The following is an 18,859-nucleotide window of genomic DNA, read 5'->3' as shown; positions in this document are numbered from 1 at the left end:
AAGCACATGCTTACAAAGTGCATAAGAGGTCAGGGGGAAACGAAAATATCAGTTATAAAACTCTGTAAAATTTGTCTCAACACTATGTTCTACTCCTGAAACTAATACAAAATAAAATCAAATGTAAACTGTAATTGGAATGTAAACTATAAATGCAAGCATATGTGGTGTTTATGGATAGAAAAAATTAATATCATTAAAATGTCCACACTACCCAAAGCAATCTATAGCTTCAATCCAATTCCTATCAAGATGCCAATGCTGGCCCTAGCTGGCTCAGCTCAGTGGATAGACCATGACCTGTGGACTGAAAGGTCCCACATTTGATTCCGGTCAAGGGCATATGCCTGGGTTGTGGGCTCGATCACCAGAAGGGGGCATGCAGGAGGCAGCCGATCAATGATTCTCTCTCATCATTGATGTTTCTATCTCTCCCTCTCCCTTGCTCTCTGAAATCAATAAAAATATATTTTTTTAAAAAGATACCAATGCTGAATCTCACATAACTAGAGCAAATATTCAAAAATATTATATGGGACCACAAAACACCCTGAATAGCAACAGCAATCTTGAGATAGAAGCATAAATGTAGATGAATCACACTACCTAATATCCAACTGTACTACAAGGCTATAGTAATTAAAACAGCATGGTCCTGGCATAAAAGCAGCATATAAATTAGTGGAACAGAACAGAGAGCCCAGAAATAATCCCATGCCTTTATGGTCACAGAATACTTGACAAAGGAGAATACACAATAAAGATAACACATCCAATCAATGATGCTGGGAAAATGCCAAAAAAAGGAAACTAGAACAGTTTCTTACACCATACACAAGAATAAACTAAAAATGCATAAAATACTTAAATGTAAAACACAAAACCATAAAAATCCTACCCGAAAAAACTGGCAATAAAATTGTGGACATTACTCCTATCAATACTTTTTCTGATATGTCTCCCCAGGAAAGAGAAACAAAAGAAAAAATAAACAAATGGGACTGCATCAAACTAAAAGGAAACAGTCAACAAAATAAAAAGGCAAACAACCCAGTGAGAGAACATATTCACCAATGAAACCTCTGGTAAGGGGTTATTACCCAAAATTTATAAAGAATTTATACAATTCAACACCAAAAAAAATAATTTAAAAAAGGTGGTGGGTTCAGTTCCCGATCAGGACACATGCCCAGTTTTGTGTTTGATTCCCAATTGGGGTGTGAATGGGAGTCAACCAATAGATGTTTTTCTCTACCTCTCTCTCCCCCCTAGCTCTCTCTAACATCAATAAAAAATATACCCAACAGTGCTGATTTAAAAACATTAAATAAAAAACAGCAAAGAAAACAGCTTCTATAAAAAGAAAAATGGGCAGCTCTAACCGGTTTGGCTCAGTGGATAGAGCATCGGCCTGCGGACTTAAAGGTCCCAGGTTCCTCAAGGGTCCCAGGTTCGATTCCGGTCAAGGGCATGTACCTTGGTTGCAGGCATATCCCCTGTGGGGGGTGTGCAGGAGGCAGCTGATCGATGTTTCTAGCTCTCTATCCCTCTCTCTTTCCTCTCTGTAAAAAATCAATAAAATATATTTTTTTTAAAAAAAGAAAAATGGGCAAAGGACCTGAACAGATACTTCCCCAAAGAGGACATACAGATGGCCAATACACATATGAAAAATGAAATTAAACCCACACTGAAAAATCACCTCAAACTTGTCAGAATGGCTATCCTATCTCATAAAGAGGGAATATGCTAATTGACCACCACAACCTCACAAAATGGCAGCACCTACAGCCAATAAAGAGGGAATATGCTAATTGACTACCACGTCCTCAAAGATGGCATCACCCACAGCCACAAGATGGCGGTACCCAGCCCCTTCAGCCCAGCTGGGGCAGCAGGCATGCAGCACATCTGGGTCCGCCCACAGGTAGGTCTCGAGGGCGGGCCCTGCCATGCCGCACCTGCCTCCAGAGTCCACCAGTCTCCTCAGCCCCCTAGCCACCCAGGGCTGGCCCGAGACACAGGAAAGCCACAGATGTTGGCAGCCCAGTCACACAGGGCTGGCCCTAGGTGCTTGCAAGCCTTGGATGGCGGCTGCCCAGCCGATGCTTGAGGTGCAGGCAAGCATCAAATGTCAGCTTCCCAGCTGCCCAGGGCCGGACCAAGGCACAGGCAAGCCTTGCATGGCAGCTACCCAGCCGCCCAGGGCCACCCAAGGCTCAAGTAAGCAGGGCTGGCTGAGGCTTGAGCTGCTGGCAGTGGCAGCAGCAGAAGTGTGATAGGGGCATCGCCTTCCCCTGATCGCTGGGTTGGCTCCTGCCCCTGAGGGCTCCCAGACTGTGAGAGAGGGCAGGCCAGGCTGACGGACTCCGCCACTCCCCCCCCCCCCCCCCCCATTTTCAGGCACTGGGCTTCTAGTCATCAATAAAGGCACAAAGTACAAGTGTCAGTATGGAGTTTCCTCTAAACTTAAAAATACAACTGACTCATAACCTGTTGGGGAGCACATGAGACTTGGTTGGAAAGGTTGTAAGGAATTATTAACATGGCGGAGAGGGTATGCGTGCATTTCTACCTCCATAGGATACTGTGGATTCCAGCTGGCCAGATTAAACCCTGCCGTGGCACAGCATGGGACCAATCCTCTTCCAAAAATAAAGAATTTGGGCCTGGAGACTCCACAGCCCCAAATGATGCACCTTCCCTGGACCCAAATGGCCCAGGGAATAACCTGGGGGATGATGATGAAGCTGATGGTAGGGGCTGAGCAATTGTTGGAGTGTACTCACACTCTACACATTTCAGATAACTAACCATTCCTCTTTTTGTTTTTTTCATAGCTTGTAAAATCGGAACTGGAGCAGTAAATGCAATTCGCAGAATCCGATATTCCAAAGCAGAAGGTTCGTCGCCTCCCTCTGTCTTCTACCAGTACATTCAGCAAAACAAAAAAGGGGAAGATGCGCCAAAACCGGTTTGGCTCAGTGGATAGAGCGTCGGCCTGCAGACTGAAAGGTCCCGGGTTCGATTCCGGTCAGGGGCATGTGCCTTGGTTGTGGGCACATCCCCGGTGGGGGGTGTGCAGGGGGAAGCTGGTCGATGTTTCTCTCTCATCGATGTTTCTAGCTCTCTGTCCCTCTCCCTTCCTCTCTGTAAGAAATCAATAAAATATATTTTTAAAAAAGGGGGGGGGGGAGATGCTGGGGTGCACCCGAGACTTGATTGGAAAGTTTGAAGGACATTCCGAGAAAAAAGAAGTATGTGGAAGGCTGCCTGCCTTTTATGGAAATTCTGACTTAGGGAGTGCTAAAAGCAGTGCCAGTAATTATTCCTTGACCTTTCCAAACAATTCTGTGCACGTACAGACACCGGGTGTTTACTGCAATCCTTATACTTAATCTTTGAGTGTCCTTGCTTAAAGGATATTACAAACACAAGTTTGCTCCCAAAATTACTTACCTTACTGATTGTATCTGAAAGATAAACTTTATCTTCAACTGCTGTTACAATAAAAGCCTAACGAGGCAGACAATCTAGTTTGCCTGGGTTCCTTTAGCCAGGCAGTACCTTAGGCCTCTCTTTCACAGCAAACTTTGTGTCAGAGTAATCCATTCATCTGTCGTTCAGGGTCTGCAGTCAGCCTGGCAATGACCCAGCCATTTCACTTCTGGAAATATATCCCCCCGCCAAAAAAAAAAAAAACAAAAAAAAACCCTCAAAACACTAATGCAAAAGAAAATATGCACCTCTGCCTTCATTGTAACATTATTTACAATAGCCCCAATTTGGAAGAAGCACAAGTGCCCATCAGGAGGTGAGTGGATAAAAAAGCCATGGTTCAACCCAATTGAATATTACTCAGCGGTAAAAATGAAGGAAATCTTACCCTCCATGACAGTATGAATAGACCTGGAGTGCATTATGGTAAGTGAAGAAAACCAGTAAGAGAAACACAAATATCACTTGATTGCATTAATATTTGGAATGTAAAGAAGAGAAACTAACGAAGTATACAGACACTCATAGATACAGAGAACAGACTGACAGCTGTGAAAGGGGAGGAATGAAAAAAGGGCGCGGGATTAAGCAAAATAAACACTTAGACTCAGACAACAGCATGGGGTACCAGAGGTAGAAGAGGGTAAAGGGGAAGAATAAATGGTGACGGAAGGAGACTTTGGGTGGGGAACACACAATACAGTGTACACATGACATGTTACAGAATTGTACACTTGAAACTTATATAATTTTATTAACCAATGTCATCCCAATAGTTTAAAATATTCTTCAATTTGAAGACATAAAATTTACAAAAGTGATTTTCTCCAAAAACTTGATGCTACTCTAGGGGCTCTTCTCCCAACTGGTCTCATTTCTGAGCTCTCCTTTGAGTCCCAGCAGCAGGAAAGTCTATCCCAGGCATAGGACCTGCCCACAGCATAATTCCCCTCAATGCCGCTCCCAGAGAGACAGCATACCCACTGATGTCTGTGTGTAGGGAACACAGAAAGGTTCCCACTCACCACTTGTGATGCCAGAAAACCCAATGATCTATTCAGTAGAGCAATGACAAAATAGGGAAACCTCTCTTGTCTTAGGTCCAGGGAGAGGAATGAGTAGGACAAGCTCCCAGTTGAGCCCTGATTATTTTTTCTACAGAGCAGGGGTTAGGAACCTTTTTTCTGCCAAGGGCCATCTGGATAGTTATAACATCATTCACGGGCCATACAATATCATCAACTTAATAATTGGCCTGCTATCTTTGGTCACACATTTATTGAACTGGCAGAGGCAGAGCAAATGATTCCAGAACCATTTAAAGAGGGCCCAATACCATACTCTGCCTGCCAATTGCCTAGAAACACATGAAACTGTCCACTCTGGTACATAGAAATGAGGCGCAACAGGCTCAGCAATGCCACATGGGGCAGCACAGCTCCCGGCACCATCCGCCCGGCTCCCAGCAGCCACAGGTGAGCAAGTCTGAGAAACAGAAGACAGACCCACACGGCTGGATGTTGGGATGTGCTGTTCCTGGCAGCAAGTTCAAGTGTATGGTCACCTGCAGAGGTGTGGATGAGAGTGATGCTGGTGTGTCACCCCTCACACCCACACCAAGAGAGCAGGAAAAGCCTTAGGACTCACATAGAGGTCTCAAAGGAGGGCCGGGCTGGCCTCTCCAGCAGCTGAGACCTGGCTTCAGAGCCAGAAATGGAGCCTGGTGTGGTCATGGGGGGCTTCGAAGATGGGTCCTGGGCAAGAGTTCTGCACAGGCAGGGATTCTGTGGTTTGAATCACCTGCTGCTCTATAGGAGACACCACCCAGGCTTTCTTATCAGCTTGTTCAAGTGGGAGGCAATAGGGACAAGAGCGGCTGAGGCTCAAGCTGTCAGGAGGCAACCATCAAAAAATGTATAGTTTGCCCAAACCGCCTGGCTCAGTGCTTGAGCATCCACCTATGAACCAGGAGGTCATAGTTCCATCCCTGTTCAGGACAGATGACCAGTTGCAGGTAAGATCCCCAGGGGGAAGAGGGGCAGCAGGAGGCAGTCTATGGATTATTCTCTTTCTTTTTTAAAAAAAATGTATTCTATTGATTTTTTACAGAGAGGAAGGGAGAGGGACAGAGAGCTAGAAACATCAATGGGAGAGAAACATCGACCAGCTGCCTCCTGCACACCCCCCACTGGGGACATGCCCGCAACCAAGGTACATGCCCTTGACCGGAATCGAACCTGGGACCTTTCAGTCCGCAGGCCGACGCTCTATCCACTGAGCCAAACCGGTTTCGGCGGATTATTCTCTTTCATCATAGATATTTCTATCTGTCTCTCCCTCTCCCTTCCTCTCTAAAACCAATAAAGATATATATTTTTTTAAATGAACAGTCCAAGTGCTAATTACAAGGTAAGAAAAACCCTCGGATCTTGTGCTTTGCTAAGGAGTCACCTGCCTGGGATTGAGTGTGGGCAGACTCTAAGGTGTCAGTGACTGAGCTGTATGCCTCTGGGACAGAGGTCATTCCCCAAATTTTTCTATGACCCTCACTGGTGCCTCCCCTCAGGAGAGATGCCCTAGTCCCACCTCTGGACTCCCACGAGCATGGTCCTCCTGGTGGCTCCACCATGCTGAGGTGAGGGCAGAATCCAGGACAGACACAGTTGGGTGCTCAAGGCTGAGTGCCACTCCATCCACCTTCCCCCAAGCCTGGCGGGCAGCTCCCCCTCAAGGGAGACCAAGAGCCCCACCTGCCTCACACTTAGTGGACCTGTCCTGCAGAGATCAGGTTCCTGGAGAATCTGGCACAGACTGAGCTGTGTGGCGCTAGGTCTGGAGCCATTTTTCCTTCCCAGGCACCACCTGTGCAGAGTCCTCCCTCACATGGTCAAATTTTGGGTTGTTTTTGCATCTGATAAACTCTGCTTTCCTCATCCTGAGGACTTCCTGAGGCCCTGCCCCACCACAAACGTGTGGAGCATCCAGTGGTAGTGGCAAGACTTGGTATACACTGGGACATTTGCTAAGAAATGATCAAAACACTATTTAGGGGTAACTGGAGAAACAGTGCTGGAGGGACCAGCATATGTGGGCAGTGAGTTTTAAGTTGCACTTTTCTATTTCACAGGTGTATTGCAAAAGATGCAAAAATTTACACTCTATTTTTAACCATTCTAGAATTTAATTTCTTTAAATAATAACAGTTTAACTCCTAAAATGTAATGAATTTTCAGACATTTACATAATGACCTCATAGTTCTCACATCAACTACAATAAATATTCAATGATGTAACTATTTTTAAGATTCTCTAGAGCAAGCATGTCAAACTCAAAGGCTTGATTCCCAGTAGGAGGCATGCAGGAGGCAGCCATCAATGATTCTCGCTCACTTAAGTTTATGTGGGCTGCAAAAAAACAAAAGCTTCAATTTTCATAGAAACGTATGTTTATTTTGATAGAGACATTCTGAATACGAAGGGCTGAAATAAATGACTAATTGTTAACATAAAATAGAACATTTTAAAAAATATATACTTTATTGATTTTTTTACAGAGAGGAAGGGAGAGGGATAGAGAGCTAGAAACATCGATGAGAGAGAAACATCAATCAGCTGCCTCCTTCACACCCCCTACTGGGTTGTGCCCACAACCAAGGTACATGCCCTTGACCGGAATAGAACCCGGGACCCTTCAGTCCACAGGCCGACATTCTATCCACTGAGCCAAACCAGTCAGGGCAAATAATAGAACATTTTAATAACAGTTACTATTTTTTCTTGAAGATTAACTTACCAGACATTGAATCACTGCACAAATTAATAAGCATAACGCAAATAAAACTATCTTTCTTGTTCTCTGAAAGCAAAATACTTCCTGAAGCCCGCGGGCCCCATGCAGCCCAAGTCAGTCAGTCCAAGACTAATGACATGGCAACCGGCTGCTAAAATATTCACTGCTAGTATTAGAGGAGAGAAATGACGCACCTGCACGTAAGGCACTAAGGGAAATGAATGCAACACGATTACAGTAATCACTGATTAGCAAATGTTGTAGTTCGTTATTAATAGAGGCCTGGTGCACAAAATTCATGCATGGGTAGGCTCCCTAGACCTGGCATCCCCACCTCCTGGCCTCCTTTTTCCTTTGCTCCCTCAGCGCCCTGCTGCCATCTGCTATGTTCCACACCACCCCCTGGTGGTCAGCGCATGTCATAGCGAGCGAGCGAATGAACTGCCGCTCTCCTGGTAGAACTCCTAAGCGGACAATTTGCATATTAGTCTTTTATATATATACTAGAGGCCCAGTGCATGATTTAATCATGCACCTGGTGCACCAGCGGGCTGTCCGCCGGTGCCCCAGGCCTTCCGAAAGGCTTTCGAAAGGCCTTGCGCCGGAGCAGACAGCCGGCCAGGTCCCCCGCTTTGGCCTTTGATCGCGGGGGACCTGTCCGGCTGGCTGTCCGCCGGTGCCCCAGGCCTTCCGAAAGCCTCCGGCGCTGCGGAGGCTTTCGAAAGGCCTTGCGCCGGAGCAGACAGGCGGCCAGGTCCCCCGCTTTGGCCTTTGATCGCGGGGGACCTGTCCGGCTGGCTGTCCGCAGGCGCCCCAGGCCTTCCGAAAGCCTCCGGCGCTGCGGAGGCTTTCGAAAGGCCTTGCGCCGGAGCAGACAGGCGGCCAGGTCCCCCGCTTTGGCCTTTGATCGCGGGGGACCTGTCCGGCTGGCTGTCCGCAGGCGCCCCAGGCCTTCCGAAAGCCTCCGGCGCTGCGGAGGCTTTCGAAAGGCCTTGCGCCGGAGCAGACAGGCGGCCAGGTCCCCCGCTTTGGCCTTTGATCGCGGGGGACCTGTCCGGCTGGCTGTCCGCAGGCGCCCCAGGCCTTCCGAAAGCCTCCGGCGCTGCGGAGGCTTTCGAAAGGCCTTGCGCCGGAGCAGACAGGCAGCCAGGTCCCCCGCTTTGGCCTTTGATCGCGGGGGACCTGTCCGGCTGGCTGTCCGCAGGCACCCCAGGCCTTCCGAAAGCCTCCGGCATCCATGGTACAGACGCTGAGCTCGCGGTGCCAGAGGCGCCGCGAGCTCAGCGTCCTTCTGGCCCAATCAGCTACCCCGGCCACCCTGAGTCCCGCCCCCTGCGCCTCCTGCTGGCCCAATCGTGGGCGTAGCGGAGTGATGGTAATTTACATATTACCATTTTATTATGTAGGATATAGATTATGACAGGATATTGTAAAATTAAGTTGCGAAATTTTTATTAAAACATTTCTTACATGCCATAATATTGGTTGGGCTGCAAAAATATTCGTTTTGGGCTGCATGGGGCCCGCGGGCAGTAAGTTTGAGATGCTTGCTCCAGAGACATGCCATATAAACAGTGATCTAAAAATAAAAAATGTGCCCTGTAGGTGTGGCTAAGTGGTGGAATGTTGACCCATGAACCAGGAGATCATGGTTAGATTCCCACTCAAGGACAAGCCTGAGTTTTTGGCAGGCTTGATTCCCAGAAGGGGGGCGTGCAGGAGGCAGGCAATCCATGATTCTCTCTCACCATTGATGTTTGTGTCTCTCCCTCTCTTTCCTCTCTGAAATCAATAAAAATATATTTAAAAAAATAAAAATAAATATGTGCCTAAAAATTTAAATATATTCATTTCATATTTGGAGTTTCAGGGCGTTGGTGGTATAGTGGTGAGCATAGCTGCCTTCCATATTTGGAGTTTCTCTGGCATAAAAGGGAAAAGAAAAATCTGTTTGCTTTCACAAATTTCCTTGCTTTATTCATCTTAACTCCCTCTCTCTTTTTAATGGTCATCCAAGGATATTTTTCCACTGATTTTTAGAGAGAGTGGAAGAGAGAGGAAAAGACAGAGATAATACCTATGTAGGAGAAACACATAGATTGGTTGCCTCCTGCACATGGCCAGACCAGGGCCTGGGCCAGGGAGGAGCCAGCAATCAAGTATGTGCCCTTGTTCACAATCAAACCCAGGACTCGTTGATTCACTGAGCTAAACCAGCTAGGGCCGTCTCTCTTGCTCTCGTTCTGTCTCTCTCTCTGTATATATATATATTTGTAATATATTCCAGAGAGAAAAGAAGAGTGAGATAGAGAGAAACATCAGTGATGAGAAGAATCATTGATTGGCTGCCTCCTGCATGCTCCCTACTGGGGATCAAGCATGTGCAACTCACGCATGTGCCCTGACCAGAATGGAACAGCGACCTCCTGTTTTATAGGTTGACGCTCACCCACTGAGCCACCCTGCTGGGATGTCTCAATCTTTCCCTTTTTTTTCTACCTGGTACATTCAGTCAATGGACATTTTCATTCTCTGGGAAACTAGAGTGAAAGGGCTTCCCTAGGTGATGCATAAAGGCTCTGAAGGAAAGAACCACATACATTGGATTCAGCAGCCTGCTTCCCACAGGACAGAGGAAAGCCACTTTCAGAAGGTGCCACATTCTAGACTCTCCTGGCTGAGACAGAACCCCTCGAGTGTTACAGTCCCTGGGGAAGCAAAGGAGTGACACCTGAGCAGCCACCCCAGGAATGAAGTCTGGGACCTCCCATACTCTCCTCTCCCTGGGGAACAATGGAAATGTGCTGGGCAGTCAGACACACATGAGCAGAGCAAGGAGAATGGGCCAGGGGCAGAAGGTCATGCCTAGCAGCAGACATCTGTAGGCTGGGACCTCATCCCCAGGGTGACCTTTCATCCCGTAGCATATTGCTGGTCATGCAGTTTAGAACCCGGACCTTTTCCCCCTAGAAATAACCTCTAGGCCACCCTTGTATTTTAGCTGCAGGCCCAGAAAAGCAGCAAAACCAGAAAAGCGATGCCGGGCTGACCTCAGGACCAACTGCATTGAATGATGACCTGGGCCCTGGACACAACCAATCAATCGGTGGAGACCCAGACCGTGAAGGGGCACATCTGGAAAGCTGCTGAATATTTCACTGAGATTTTCCCCGCAACCTCCCTTAAAATCTCCACCCTTAAACTCCTTAGGACAGAGAACCCAGCTTGCTCTCCTTCCTGGGAGCATGTCCCAACCTCTCCTCACCCACCCATCTCCCAGGCATGTAACAGCTACCTTTCTCACGTCTAAGAGCCAGGGGCCCTGCCATTACCTCTATAACTTGTTTCCTAAGCCCATGCCTTCTAAGAATTTCTTTTTTTTTTTTCTTTTTTTTAAAAAATATATTTTATTGATTTTTTACAGAGAGGAAGGGAGAGGGATAGAGAGTTAGAAACATCGATGAGAGAGAAACATCGATCAGCTGCCTCCTGCACACCCCCTACTGGGGATGTGCCCGCAACCAAGGTACATGCCCTTGACCAGAATCGAACCTGGGACCTTTGAGTCCGCAGGCCGACGCTCTATCCACTGAGCCAAACCGGTTTCGGCCCTTCTAAGAATTTCTTCTTCTACCTCTGTGATTTCCCAAATAAATGTTCTCTTATAGTTTGAGTCTTGGCTCTGAATTCATCCCCAGCCAGAATTCAAGCACCTATGCTGCTGAACCCAGATCCGGTCCAACCTCTTGGGTCTAACACGAGGTGCTGCTCCCACCATTCCACCACCAACAGACGTGCTCCCTCCCTCAGGCTTCAGCTCACAGTGAGGGGGGTGCTCAGCTGGATTCAGTGTAAGGTTCTGACCCAAATGAACTCCCAATCTCACAATCCCTAACCCAGGACACACACTCCTGACTTTCACAGATTTTCTCAATGTGCACCCACACCCTGGATATAAAACTTCAACCGATGCCTAGGAACAGGCCCAGGGGGACCACAACTAAAACCTCAGAAGGGCATCACCCCCTCCTGCAGGTGCACTAGTTCCCCAGCTCTCCAGGGCTGTAGCCTCTCTCACTGTAAAGGCTCCCTCCATGGTGGGTGTGAGCAGGTAGGACACCTGCAGGGGGAGGCTCCCCAGGAAGGTCAGTGGGCCTTCAGGTACTTCCCTTGGCAGGCTCAAGGGCATGGGGGCTTCCTTAGCTTAAAGCACCTGGCCTCAGGCCTCTGCTCCCCCCTGACGTTGCTCTGGGCCACCACTGATGTTTCAAGCGACACAAAGCCAGAGGTGGAGAAAAGGGAACCCTACTACACGGCAGGTGGGAATGCAGATGGTACAAACTTTATGGAAAACAGTATGGAGTTTCCTAAAAAATTAAATATGGATCCGCCGTTTGACCCAGTCATCCCACTTTGAGGAATATACCCTAAGAAACCCAGAAATATCTATCAGAAACAATGTAGGCACCCCTATGTTCATAGTAGCACCATTTACAATAGCTAAGGTCTGGAAACAGCCCAAGTGCCCATCAGTAGATGAGTGGATAAAAAAGCTGTGGTACATTTAGACCATGGAAAACTATGCAGCAGTAAAAAGAACAATCTCTTACCCTTTGAGACAACATGGAGGAACCTGGAGAGTATCATCATAAGTGACATAAGTCAGTCAGAGAAAGACAAGTATCACATGATCTCACTCATATGTGGAATCTAAGTAACAGAAAATAAACTGATGATAGGAGTGGATTCAGAGACATGGAAGCATGGAAGAGAGTGTGGAATCTCAGAGGGAAGGCGGGGGAGGGTGGGTGGGATGAAATCAACCAAAGGCCTTAAATGCATATATGCATAACCCATGGACACAGACAGTAAGTTGCTGAACACCTGGGGCGGGGGACGAGAAGGAGGGAGGGGGAGGAGAGAGAGGGCTGGAGAGGATCAATGGGAGAAAAAAGGCGACATATGTAATAATTTCAAAAAAAGAAATTTTTTTTTGAACGGAAGTACACACCCTAGCCGGTTTGGCTCAGTGCATGGAACATCACCATGCAGACCAAAAGGTCCCAGGTTCGATTCTGGTCAGGGGCATGTACCTTGGTTGCAGGCTCCTCCCCAGCCCAGCTCTGCTTGGGGCTCCTGCAGGAGACAACCAATTGATGTGTTTCTCTCCCACATCAATGTTCCTCTCTGTCTTTGCCTCTCTCTTCCACTCTCTCCAAAAATCAATGGAAAAATATCCTCGGGTGTGAATTTGCATCATTTTTTTAAAGAAAATGGTACATGACTTGGAGACAACCTAAGTGCCCATCAGTAGACGAGTGGATTAAAAAACTGTGGTACATCTACACAATGGACTACTACCCTGCTATAAAAAAGAAGGAACTTTTACTATTTGCAACAGCATGGATGGACCTGGAGAGCATTATATTAAGCAAAATAAGCCAGTCGGAGAAAGATAAGTATCACATGATCACACTCATACGCAGTAAATAATGAACAAAAATGATAAACAAATATTAATCCAGAGACTAAGAAACACTGAACAGACAGTCCAACCTCCGAGAGAAGGCAGGGGAGAGGAGAGATCAACCAAAGGAATTCTATGCATGCATATTAGCACAGCCAATGGACATGGACACTGGGGCTGTGGGGGCTTGTCCAGGAGGGAGAGAGTGGCAGGGGCGGGGTCAATCAGGAGAAAAGGAGATATATGTAATACTTTAAACAAAACATAAAGAAAAGGAAAATGGTGCATACACACATGAGGAGTATTATTGTATTATTCAGCCATTAGAAAAAGAAATTCTGCCACTTTTAACAACACATTCATGGACCTTGAGGGCAGGATGCTTTGTGAAATAAGTCAGAAAAAGAGAAATGCCATGTGTTCTCACTTATCTGTGGAACCTTTAAAAAACAACTCCATAGATACAGAGCAGACTGATGGTTGCTAGAGGTTGCAGGAGTGGTGTATAGGGGTGAGGTGGGGGTCAAATGGATGAAAGGTGTCAAAAGGCACAAACTTCCAGTTATAAAATAAGTCATGGAAATGCAGTGTACAGCATGGTGACAGCAGTTAGTAATACCATATTTCAGATGTGAAAGTTCCTAAGAGTAAATCTTAAAAGTTCTTTTTAGCCCGGCCAGTGTGGCTCAGTGGTTGAGCATCGACCTATGAACCAGGAGGTCCCAGGTTCGATTCCCGGTCAGGGCACATGCTCGGGTGATGGACTCGATCCCCAGTAGGGGGCCTGCAGGAGGCAGCCGATCCATGATCCTCTCCCATCATTGATGTTTCTGTCTCTCTCTCCCTCTCCCTAACTCCCTGAAATCAATAAAATTATTAAAAAAAAAAAAAAAAGTTCTTTTTACAGGAAAAAAAATTCTGTAAGTATGTATGATGACTGATGCTAACTAGACTTATTGTGATGATCACTTCACATTACATACAAATATCAAATCACTTGAGGTCTGGTGCACGAAATTCCTGCTCGGGGGGGGGGGGGGGGGGAGTTGTGTGTCCCTCAGCCCAGCCTACACCCTCTCCAATCTGAGACATCCCCCTCATAATCCAGGACTTCTGGCTCCCAACCACTTGCCTGCCTGCCTGCCTGCTTCATTGCCTCTAACCACTCTCCTGCCAGCCTAATTGACACCTAACTGCTCCCCTGTAGGCCCGATTGCCCCTAACTGCCCCTCCCCTGCCAGCCTGCACCCCTAACTGCCCTCCCCTGCAAGCCTGGTTGCCCCCAACTGCCCTCCCCTGTAGGCCTGGTCCCCCCCAACTCTCCACCCCTGCAGGCCTGGTCCCCCGCAACTGTCCTCCCTCTCCTGCAGGCCCATTCACACCCAACTTTCCTCCCCTGCTGGCCTGATTGCCCACAACTGCCCTCCCCTGCTGGCCATCTTGTGGCGGCCATCTTGTAACCACATGGGGGGTGGCCATCTTGTGCGAGGGTGATAGTCAATTTGCATTATGTAGGATGATGCTGTACACCTTAAACTAATATAATGTTGTATGTTAATAGTAACTTAATAAAAAATAAAATCCCTTCTATAAAACTAAAAGATTACAGTGGCTTTGAAAAATTGCAATCACCTAGTGATGTCATACCCATCACAATGTCATCGGGAAATGCATTGCTCAGATGTTTATGATGATGCTGGTGTAAACAAGCTTCCTGTGCGGCCAGTCCTGTGAAAGTCCAGCACATACAGTTACGCTCACTACATAGAAACCTGATGATGAGAAACTGGTTCCTGTATTTGCTGTACTATCCTCTTTATCTTTGTGAGCTTTCTACTTAGTGAAAGAAAACTTTGCTGTGAAGCAGTATGCTGTTTGATGCGGGCAGCAGCCTCAGAGGTCTTGTGTTGACTGTGCCTTTTGATTGCATCATTGCCTCCTGGACTTGATAGAATCTGTGTTTTGTACATTTCCTGGCCTAAGTGTACAATGTGATAAAGTCTACAGTCGTGCACAGTAACGTCCTAGGCCTTCATATTCACTCACCAATCACTGACTCCTGCAGAGCAGCCTCCAGTCCTGTAGCCCATTCAGGGTCAGTGCCCACACGGATGTACCATTTTCTACCTTGCACACCACATTTTTACTGCACCTTTTCATAAATGCTTACTACCACTGCATTACAATTGCCTACAGTATTCAGTACAGTAGCATGTTGTACAGGTTTGCTGCCTAGGACTCACAGGCTACACCATATGGCCTAGGTGTGTAGCAGGCTACACCATGCAGGTGTGTGTAGGAGAACTGAAAACAACAAAACAGCCTCAAGATGGACTCCCCAGGTTCAGGGGTGCATGCCTGTATGTACCTGCAGTTTCACCTCTCCCAGGAGTAAAATTCTAACCCAGTCACTCTGCAACTTGCTGTTCAACACTAATCTGTCTAAAAGCCTCCTGCTGTTCCTTCCCCTAGGAAGGTGACCCTGTCTGAAGCAATCCCCTCTTTTCTTTTGCTAATAAACTGTCAAAGCCACTTCGTTTCTGCCTATTGTAAACGCCTTCCATTTTGAACAGCTCCTCTGCGATTCTATTTACTAGATGGGATGCGGCCTGATTCGTGAATGGGAATCAAGCCAGTTAGACCTTCCACTTACTCAGCTGAATTTTGTTTTTAACCGTTTGAAAATCACCACAAAACAAACAGCTGATAAAGATGCTGTGACTCAGAGAAGGGAAGATGGGGTTTAGGATCCGGAGGAGAGACTGGAAATGCAGGCATTGGCTGCAGAGCAGGGCCTGGGGGACAGGGGGTGGACTTGAGAGCCTGCTCCACAAACATCAAAACTCAGGAGAAAACGGGATCCTTCTGGGGAGAAAGGAGGGACAGGGGGCCCCACAGACCACAGCTCCTCCCAGGCACGAACCGCGGAGACCGGGTCACCATTGTCCCCACTGACCCTCCACGCGGTCACCGCACCAACTGCGGAGCCGCGGGATGTGGGTGCAGAGCTGCCCAGACTCGCTCCGCAGCCGAAGGCCCTGCCGCGGGGACAAACCGGACCCCGGGTCCCGGCTGGGCCCACACTGCGAGCCCGAGGGGCCTGCGGTTTCAGCGGAGCCCCCGGGCGCCTGGGGTCCGCAGGCCCGGACCTGACCGAGGAGAGACGGTCCCGCCCCGGCGGCTCCACCCGCCCCTCCTCCCCGTGTCCGCGCCCGGCCGCACACTCACCATTTCTGGTTTCCTGGGCCCCCTGAGTCCCGCCTGCGGCTCCCTCCACCTTACAGACCGCAGGTGGACGAAAGACGGAAGTGCAAAGGAAATGCGATCTGAGTGAACTTCCGGTTGGTAGTAGACACCCGCCCCCACCGCAGCTCCACCCACCAGGCGCCCAGCTCGGCTGACATTCAGTTCGCAGACATCGCCCCCTAGCGCCTGGGGAACCTGAGCCCAAAGCGGCCAGGTCTCCTGTCCAGGGACGTTTGCACTGATAGGCAGGGCTGAGAGTCCCCAGGGAACAGTGTTCCTTCCTTGCAAACACACACACTGAAAAGGCACCTAATGAATCTGGCTTCATTTTGATCTTTTTTGACAACTGGAGTCTGACGTGTGCATTTGCCAAAAAGGTGCACAGGCTCAGGGACCAGGGATGCCTTAGGGTGGAATCCTTCTAGAACTGCAGTCAGATTCCCAAAAAGAGCATTGAGACCAGAAACAAGCCATCATGTCAAGCTTGAAAAGTGACTTCTGCGTATTTAGACTGGTTACCTTTAGAAAAGGTTTTTCACATGAAAAGATGTGTTCCCACTGGTGATTCAGTCACGGTCCTCCGAGGTCATGAGCCACCCCTTACTTGTGGTTATCTTGTGGGCAGTTCCACAGACCCACGCAGAGCAAGGAGATGGGCCAGGTACAGAGGTCACCAGGGTGGAGAGCCCAGGTGTCCAGCAATGGGCAGTCAATTGTAGGGTGGGACCTTGTCCCCAGGGTGACTTTTCCTCCTCTAGTTCAGGGCCCAAATAAGCATCAAAATGCCAGGGCTGACATCAGGACCAGCTGCATTGAATAATGACCCCTGCCCTGGTGCCGGCCAATCCATCAGTGGAGGCCACATCCCTGAATGGACACAACTGGAAAGCTACAGAATATTCCATTCACATCTTCCCCTGGGACCTCCCCTGAAATCTCCACCCTAAAACCTTTAGGAAGGAGGACCCAGTGTGGTCTCTCTCCCTGGAGCACACCTGTACCTTTCCCTTCCCTTCCATCTCCTCCCCCAGGCAGGTTACCATTAGCTTGTACTCTCAAGCTCCAAGGGCCCTTCCGTTACCTCCTTAACTCCTATCCTAAGCCCATTTCTTCTAAGACTTACTTCTCACACCTCTGTAATTTACCCAGTAAATGTTCTCTTACACTTTGGGTCTTGCTCTGAATTCTTTCTTAGCCAGAACCCAAGTACCCAGGCTGCTGAATCCATGTTTGATCTGAGCCCAAACAGACACCTGGTGCCATTCCTGTTGCCTACCACAGTTACACTGTTTAATCCAGCAATAATGAGATTTATCAGAAAACTGGGTTTCATCTGTCAATGTAAGAATCATTCAAACCTAAAGAGAATTTTTGTGAATTATTGTCAGGAAGTAAAATATCAATGGATTGATATATTGTTCCAGAGAATGGCAGTTTTGTACCTTATCCTAATATATAAAAACTCTGGGTCTGTCACATCCAAAATGACCAGGAGGATCTACCAACAGGAAGTTAGTCCTGCAGTCAGCACTGGGTTGCCATGGTGACCCAGCGCTGACTGCTATGGCTGCAGGCAAGGTGACCCAGTACTGACTGCTCAGGGGGCTGGGAATCACGCCCAGAGAGAGGCCTTAAGAGAGAAGCAGGGTGTGACCCGTAGCCTCTGTAGCAGTTGTTTTTTTTGTTTTTTTGTTTTTTTGTTTTTTTAATATATTTTTATTGATTTTTTTTACAGAGAGGAAGAGAGAGGGATAGAGAGTTAGAAACATCAATGAGAGAGAAACATCGATCAGCTGCCTCTTGCACACCCCCTACTGGGGATGTGCCCGCAACCAAGGTACATGCCCTTGACCGGAATCGAACCCGGGACCCTTGAGTCCGCAGGCCGACGCTCTATCCACTGAGCCAGACCGGTTTCGGCTCTGTAGCAGTTGTTGATCAGCACTTGCCTCTTTCTTTAGCTCTGGGCCTAGTCAGCAGCTGCACCTCCATTTCTCTCCAGGCCTCCACCAGGGCTGGTGATCAGCCCTGCCTTTCTGATCAGGCCCTGTTGATAGGCCCATAGATACTGACTGGCATAGAAATCAACCAATCAGAATTAAATTTGGGTCAACTGTGAGGAGCCAATGGCTGCCTAGGAGGCAAAGCTTTTGATGCTGACTGGCATAGAAACTGACCAATCAGAACCAAATTGGCAGGCAGAGGAGGGCAATTGGGGGTGAGATCAGGCTGGCAGGGGAGGGCAGTTGGGGACCATCAGGCCAGCAGGGGAGGGCAGTTGAGGGGGACCAGGTTTGCAGGGGAGGGAAGTGGGGGTGACCAGGCCAGCAGGGGAAGGCTGTTGTGGGCGATCGTGCCGGCAGGGGAGCAGTTAGATTTAATTAGGTCAGCTGGGGAGCAGTTAAGGGGTGATCAGGCAGATGGGCAGAAGTGGTTATGGGCAATCAGGCAGGCAGGCAGGTGAGTGGTTAGGAGCCAGCAGTCCCGGATTGTGAGAGGGATGTCCAACTGCCAGCCTGATCTCGCCCCCCAAGATCATCCCCCGAAGAGTCCCAGATTGGAGAGGGTGCAGCCTGGGCTTAGGGCCACCTCCCCTCCCCCAAGTGCATGAATTTCATGCACTGGGCATCTAGTCTATAATAATAAAAGTGTAATATATTAATTAGACCAGGTGTCCTTTCAGACAAAGCTGGGGCTGAGAGGGAAGCCCGGGTGCCGGGTGCAGAGGGAAGCTGGTGCAGGTAGCGGGGAAAGGAAGTCCTACTCTTGCATGAATTTCGTGCATCGGTCCTCTAGTGTTATATATCACAATCAGAAGAGAAGATCCAAGTGGATTACATGAAATCCATTGGTGATAC

At 48.3% G+C, this 18,859-nt stretch overlaps 1 protein-coding gene across 1 annotated transcript in view; it reads right to left on the bottom strand.

Annotated features, from left to right (window-relative positions):
• Positions 1-16,056, bottom strand: part of LOC307100248 (uncharacterized protein) — a gene marked incomplete at its 3' end in the record, with an annotated part of 127,214 nt that extends 111,158 nt beyond the window's left edge. Inside the window, exon 1 of the mRNA XM_079772636.1 lies at positions 15,984-16,056. Coding sequence (XP_079628762.1) covers positions 15,984-15,986 — 3 coding nt within the window. The 5' untranslated portion in view covers positions 15,987-16,056. The remainder of the gene's footprint in view (positions 1-15,983) is intronic.
• Positions 16,057-18,859: the final 2,803 nt, after the last annotated feature.

This window comes from Cnephaeus nilssonii (assembly GCF_951640355.1).
Source record: "Cnephaeus nilssonii genome assembly, chromosome: 5".
Lineage (NCBI taxonomy): Eukaryota > Metazoa > Chordata > Mammalia > Chiroptera > Vespertilionidae > Cnephaeus > Cnephaeus nilssonii.
This window is presented reverse-complemented; position numbering and strand designations above follow the sequence as displayed.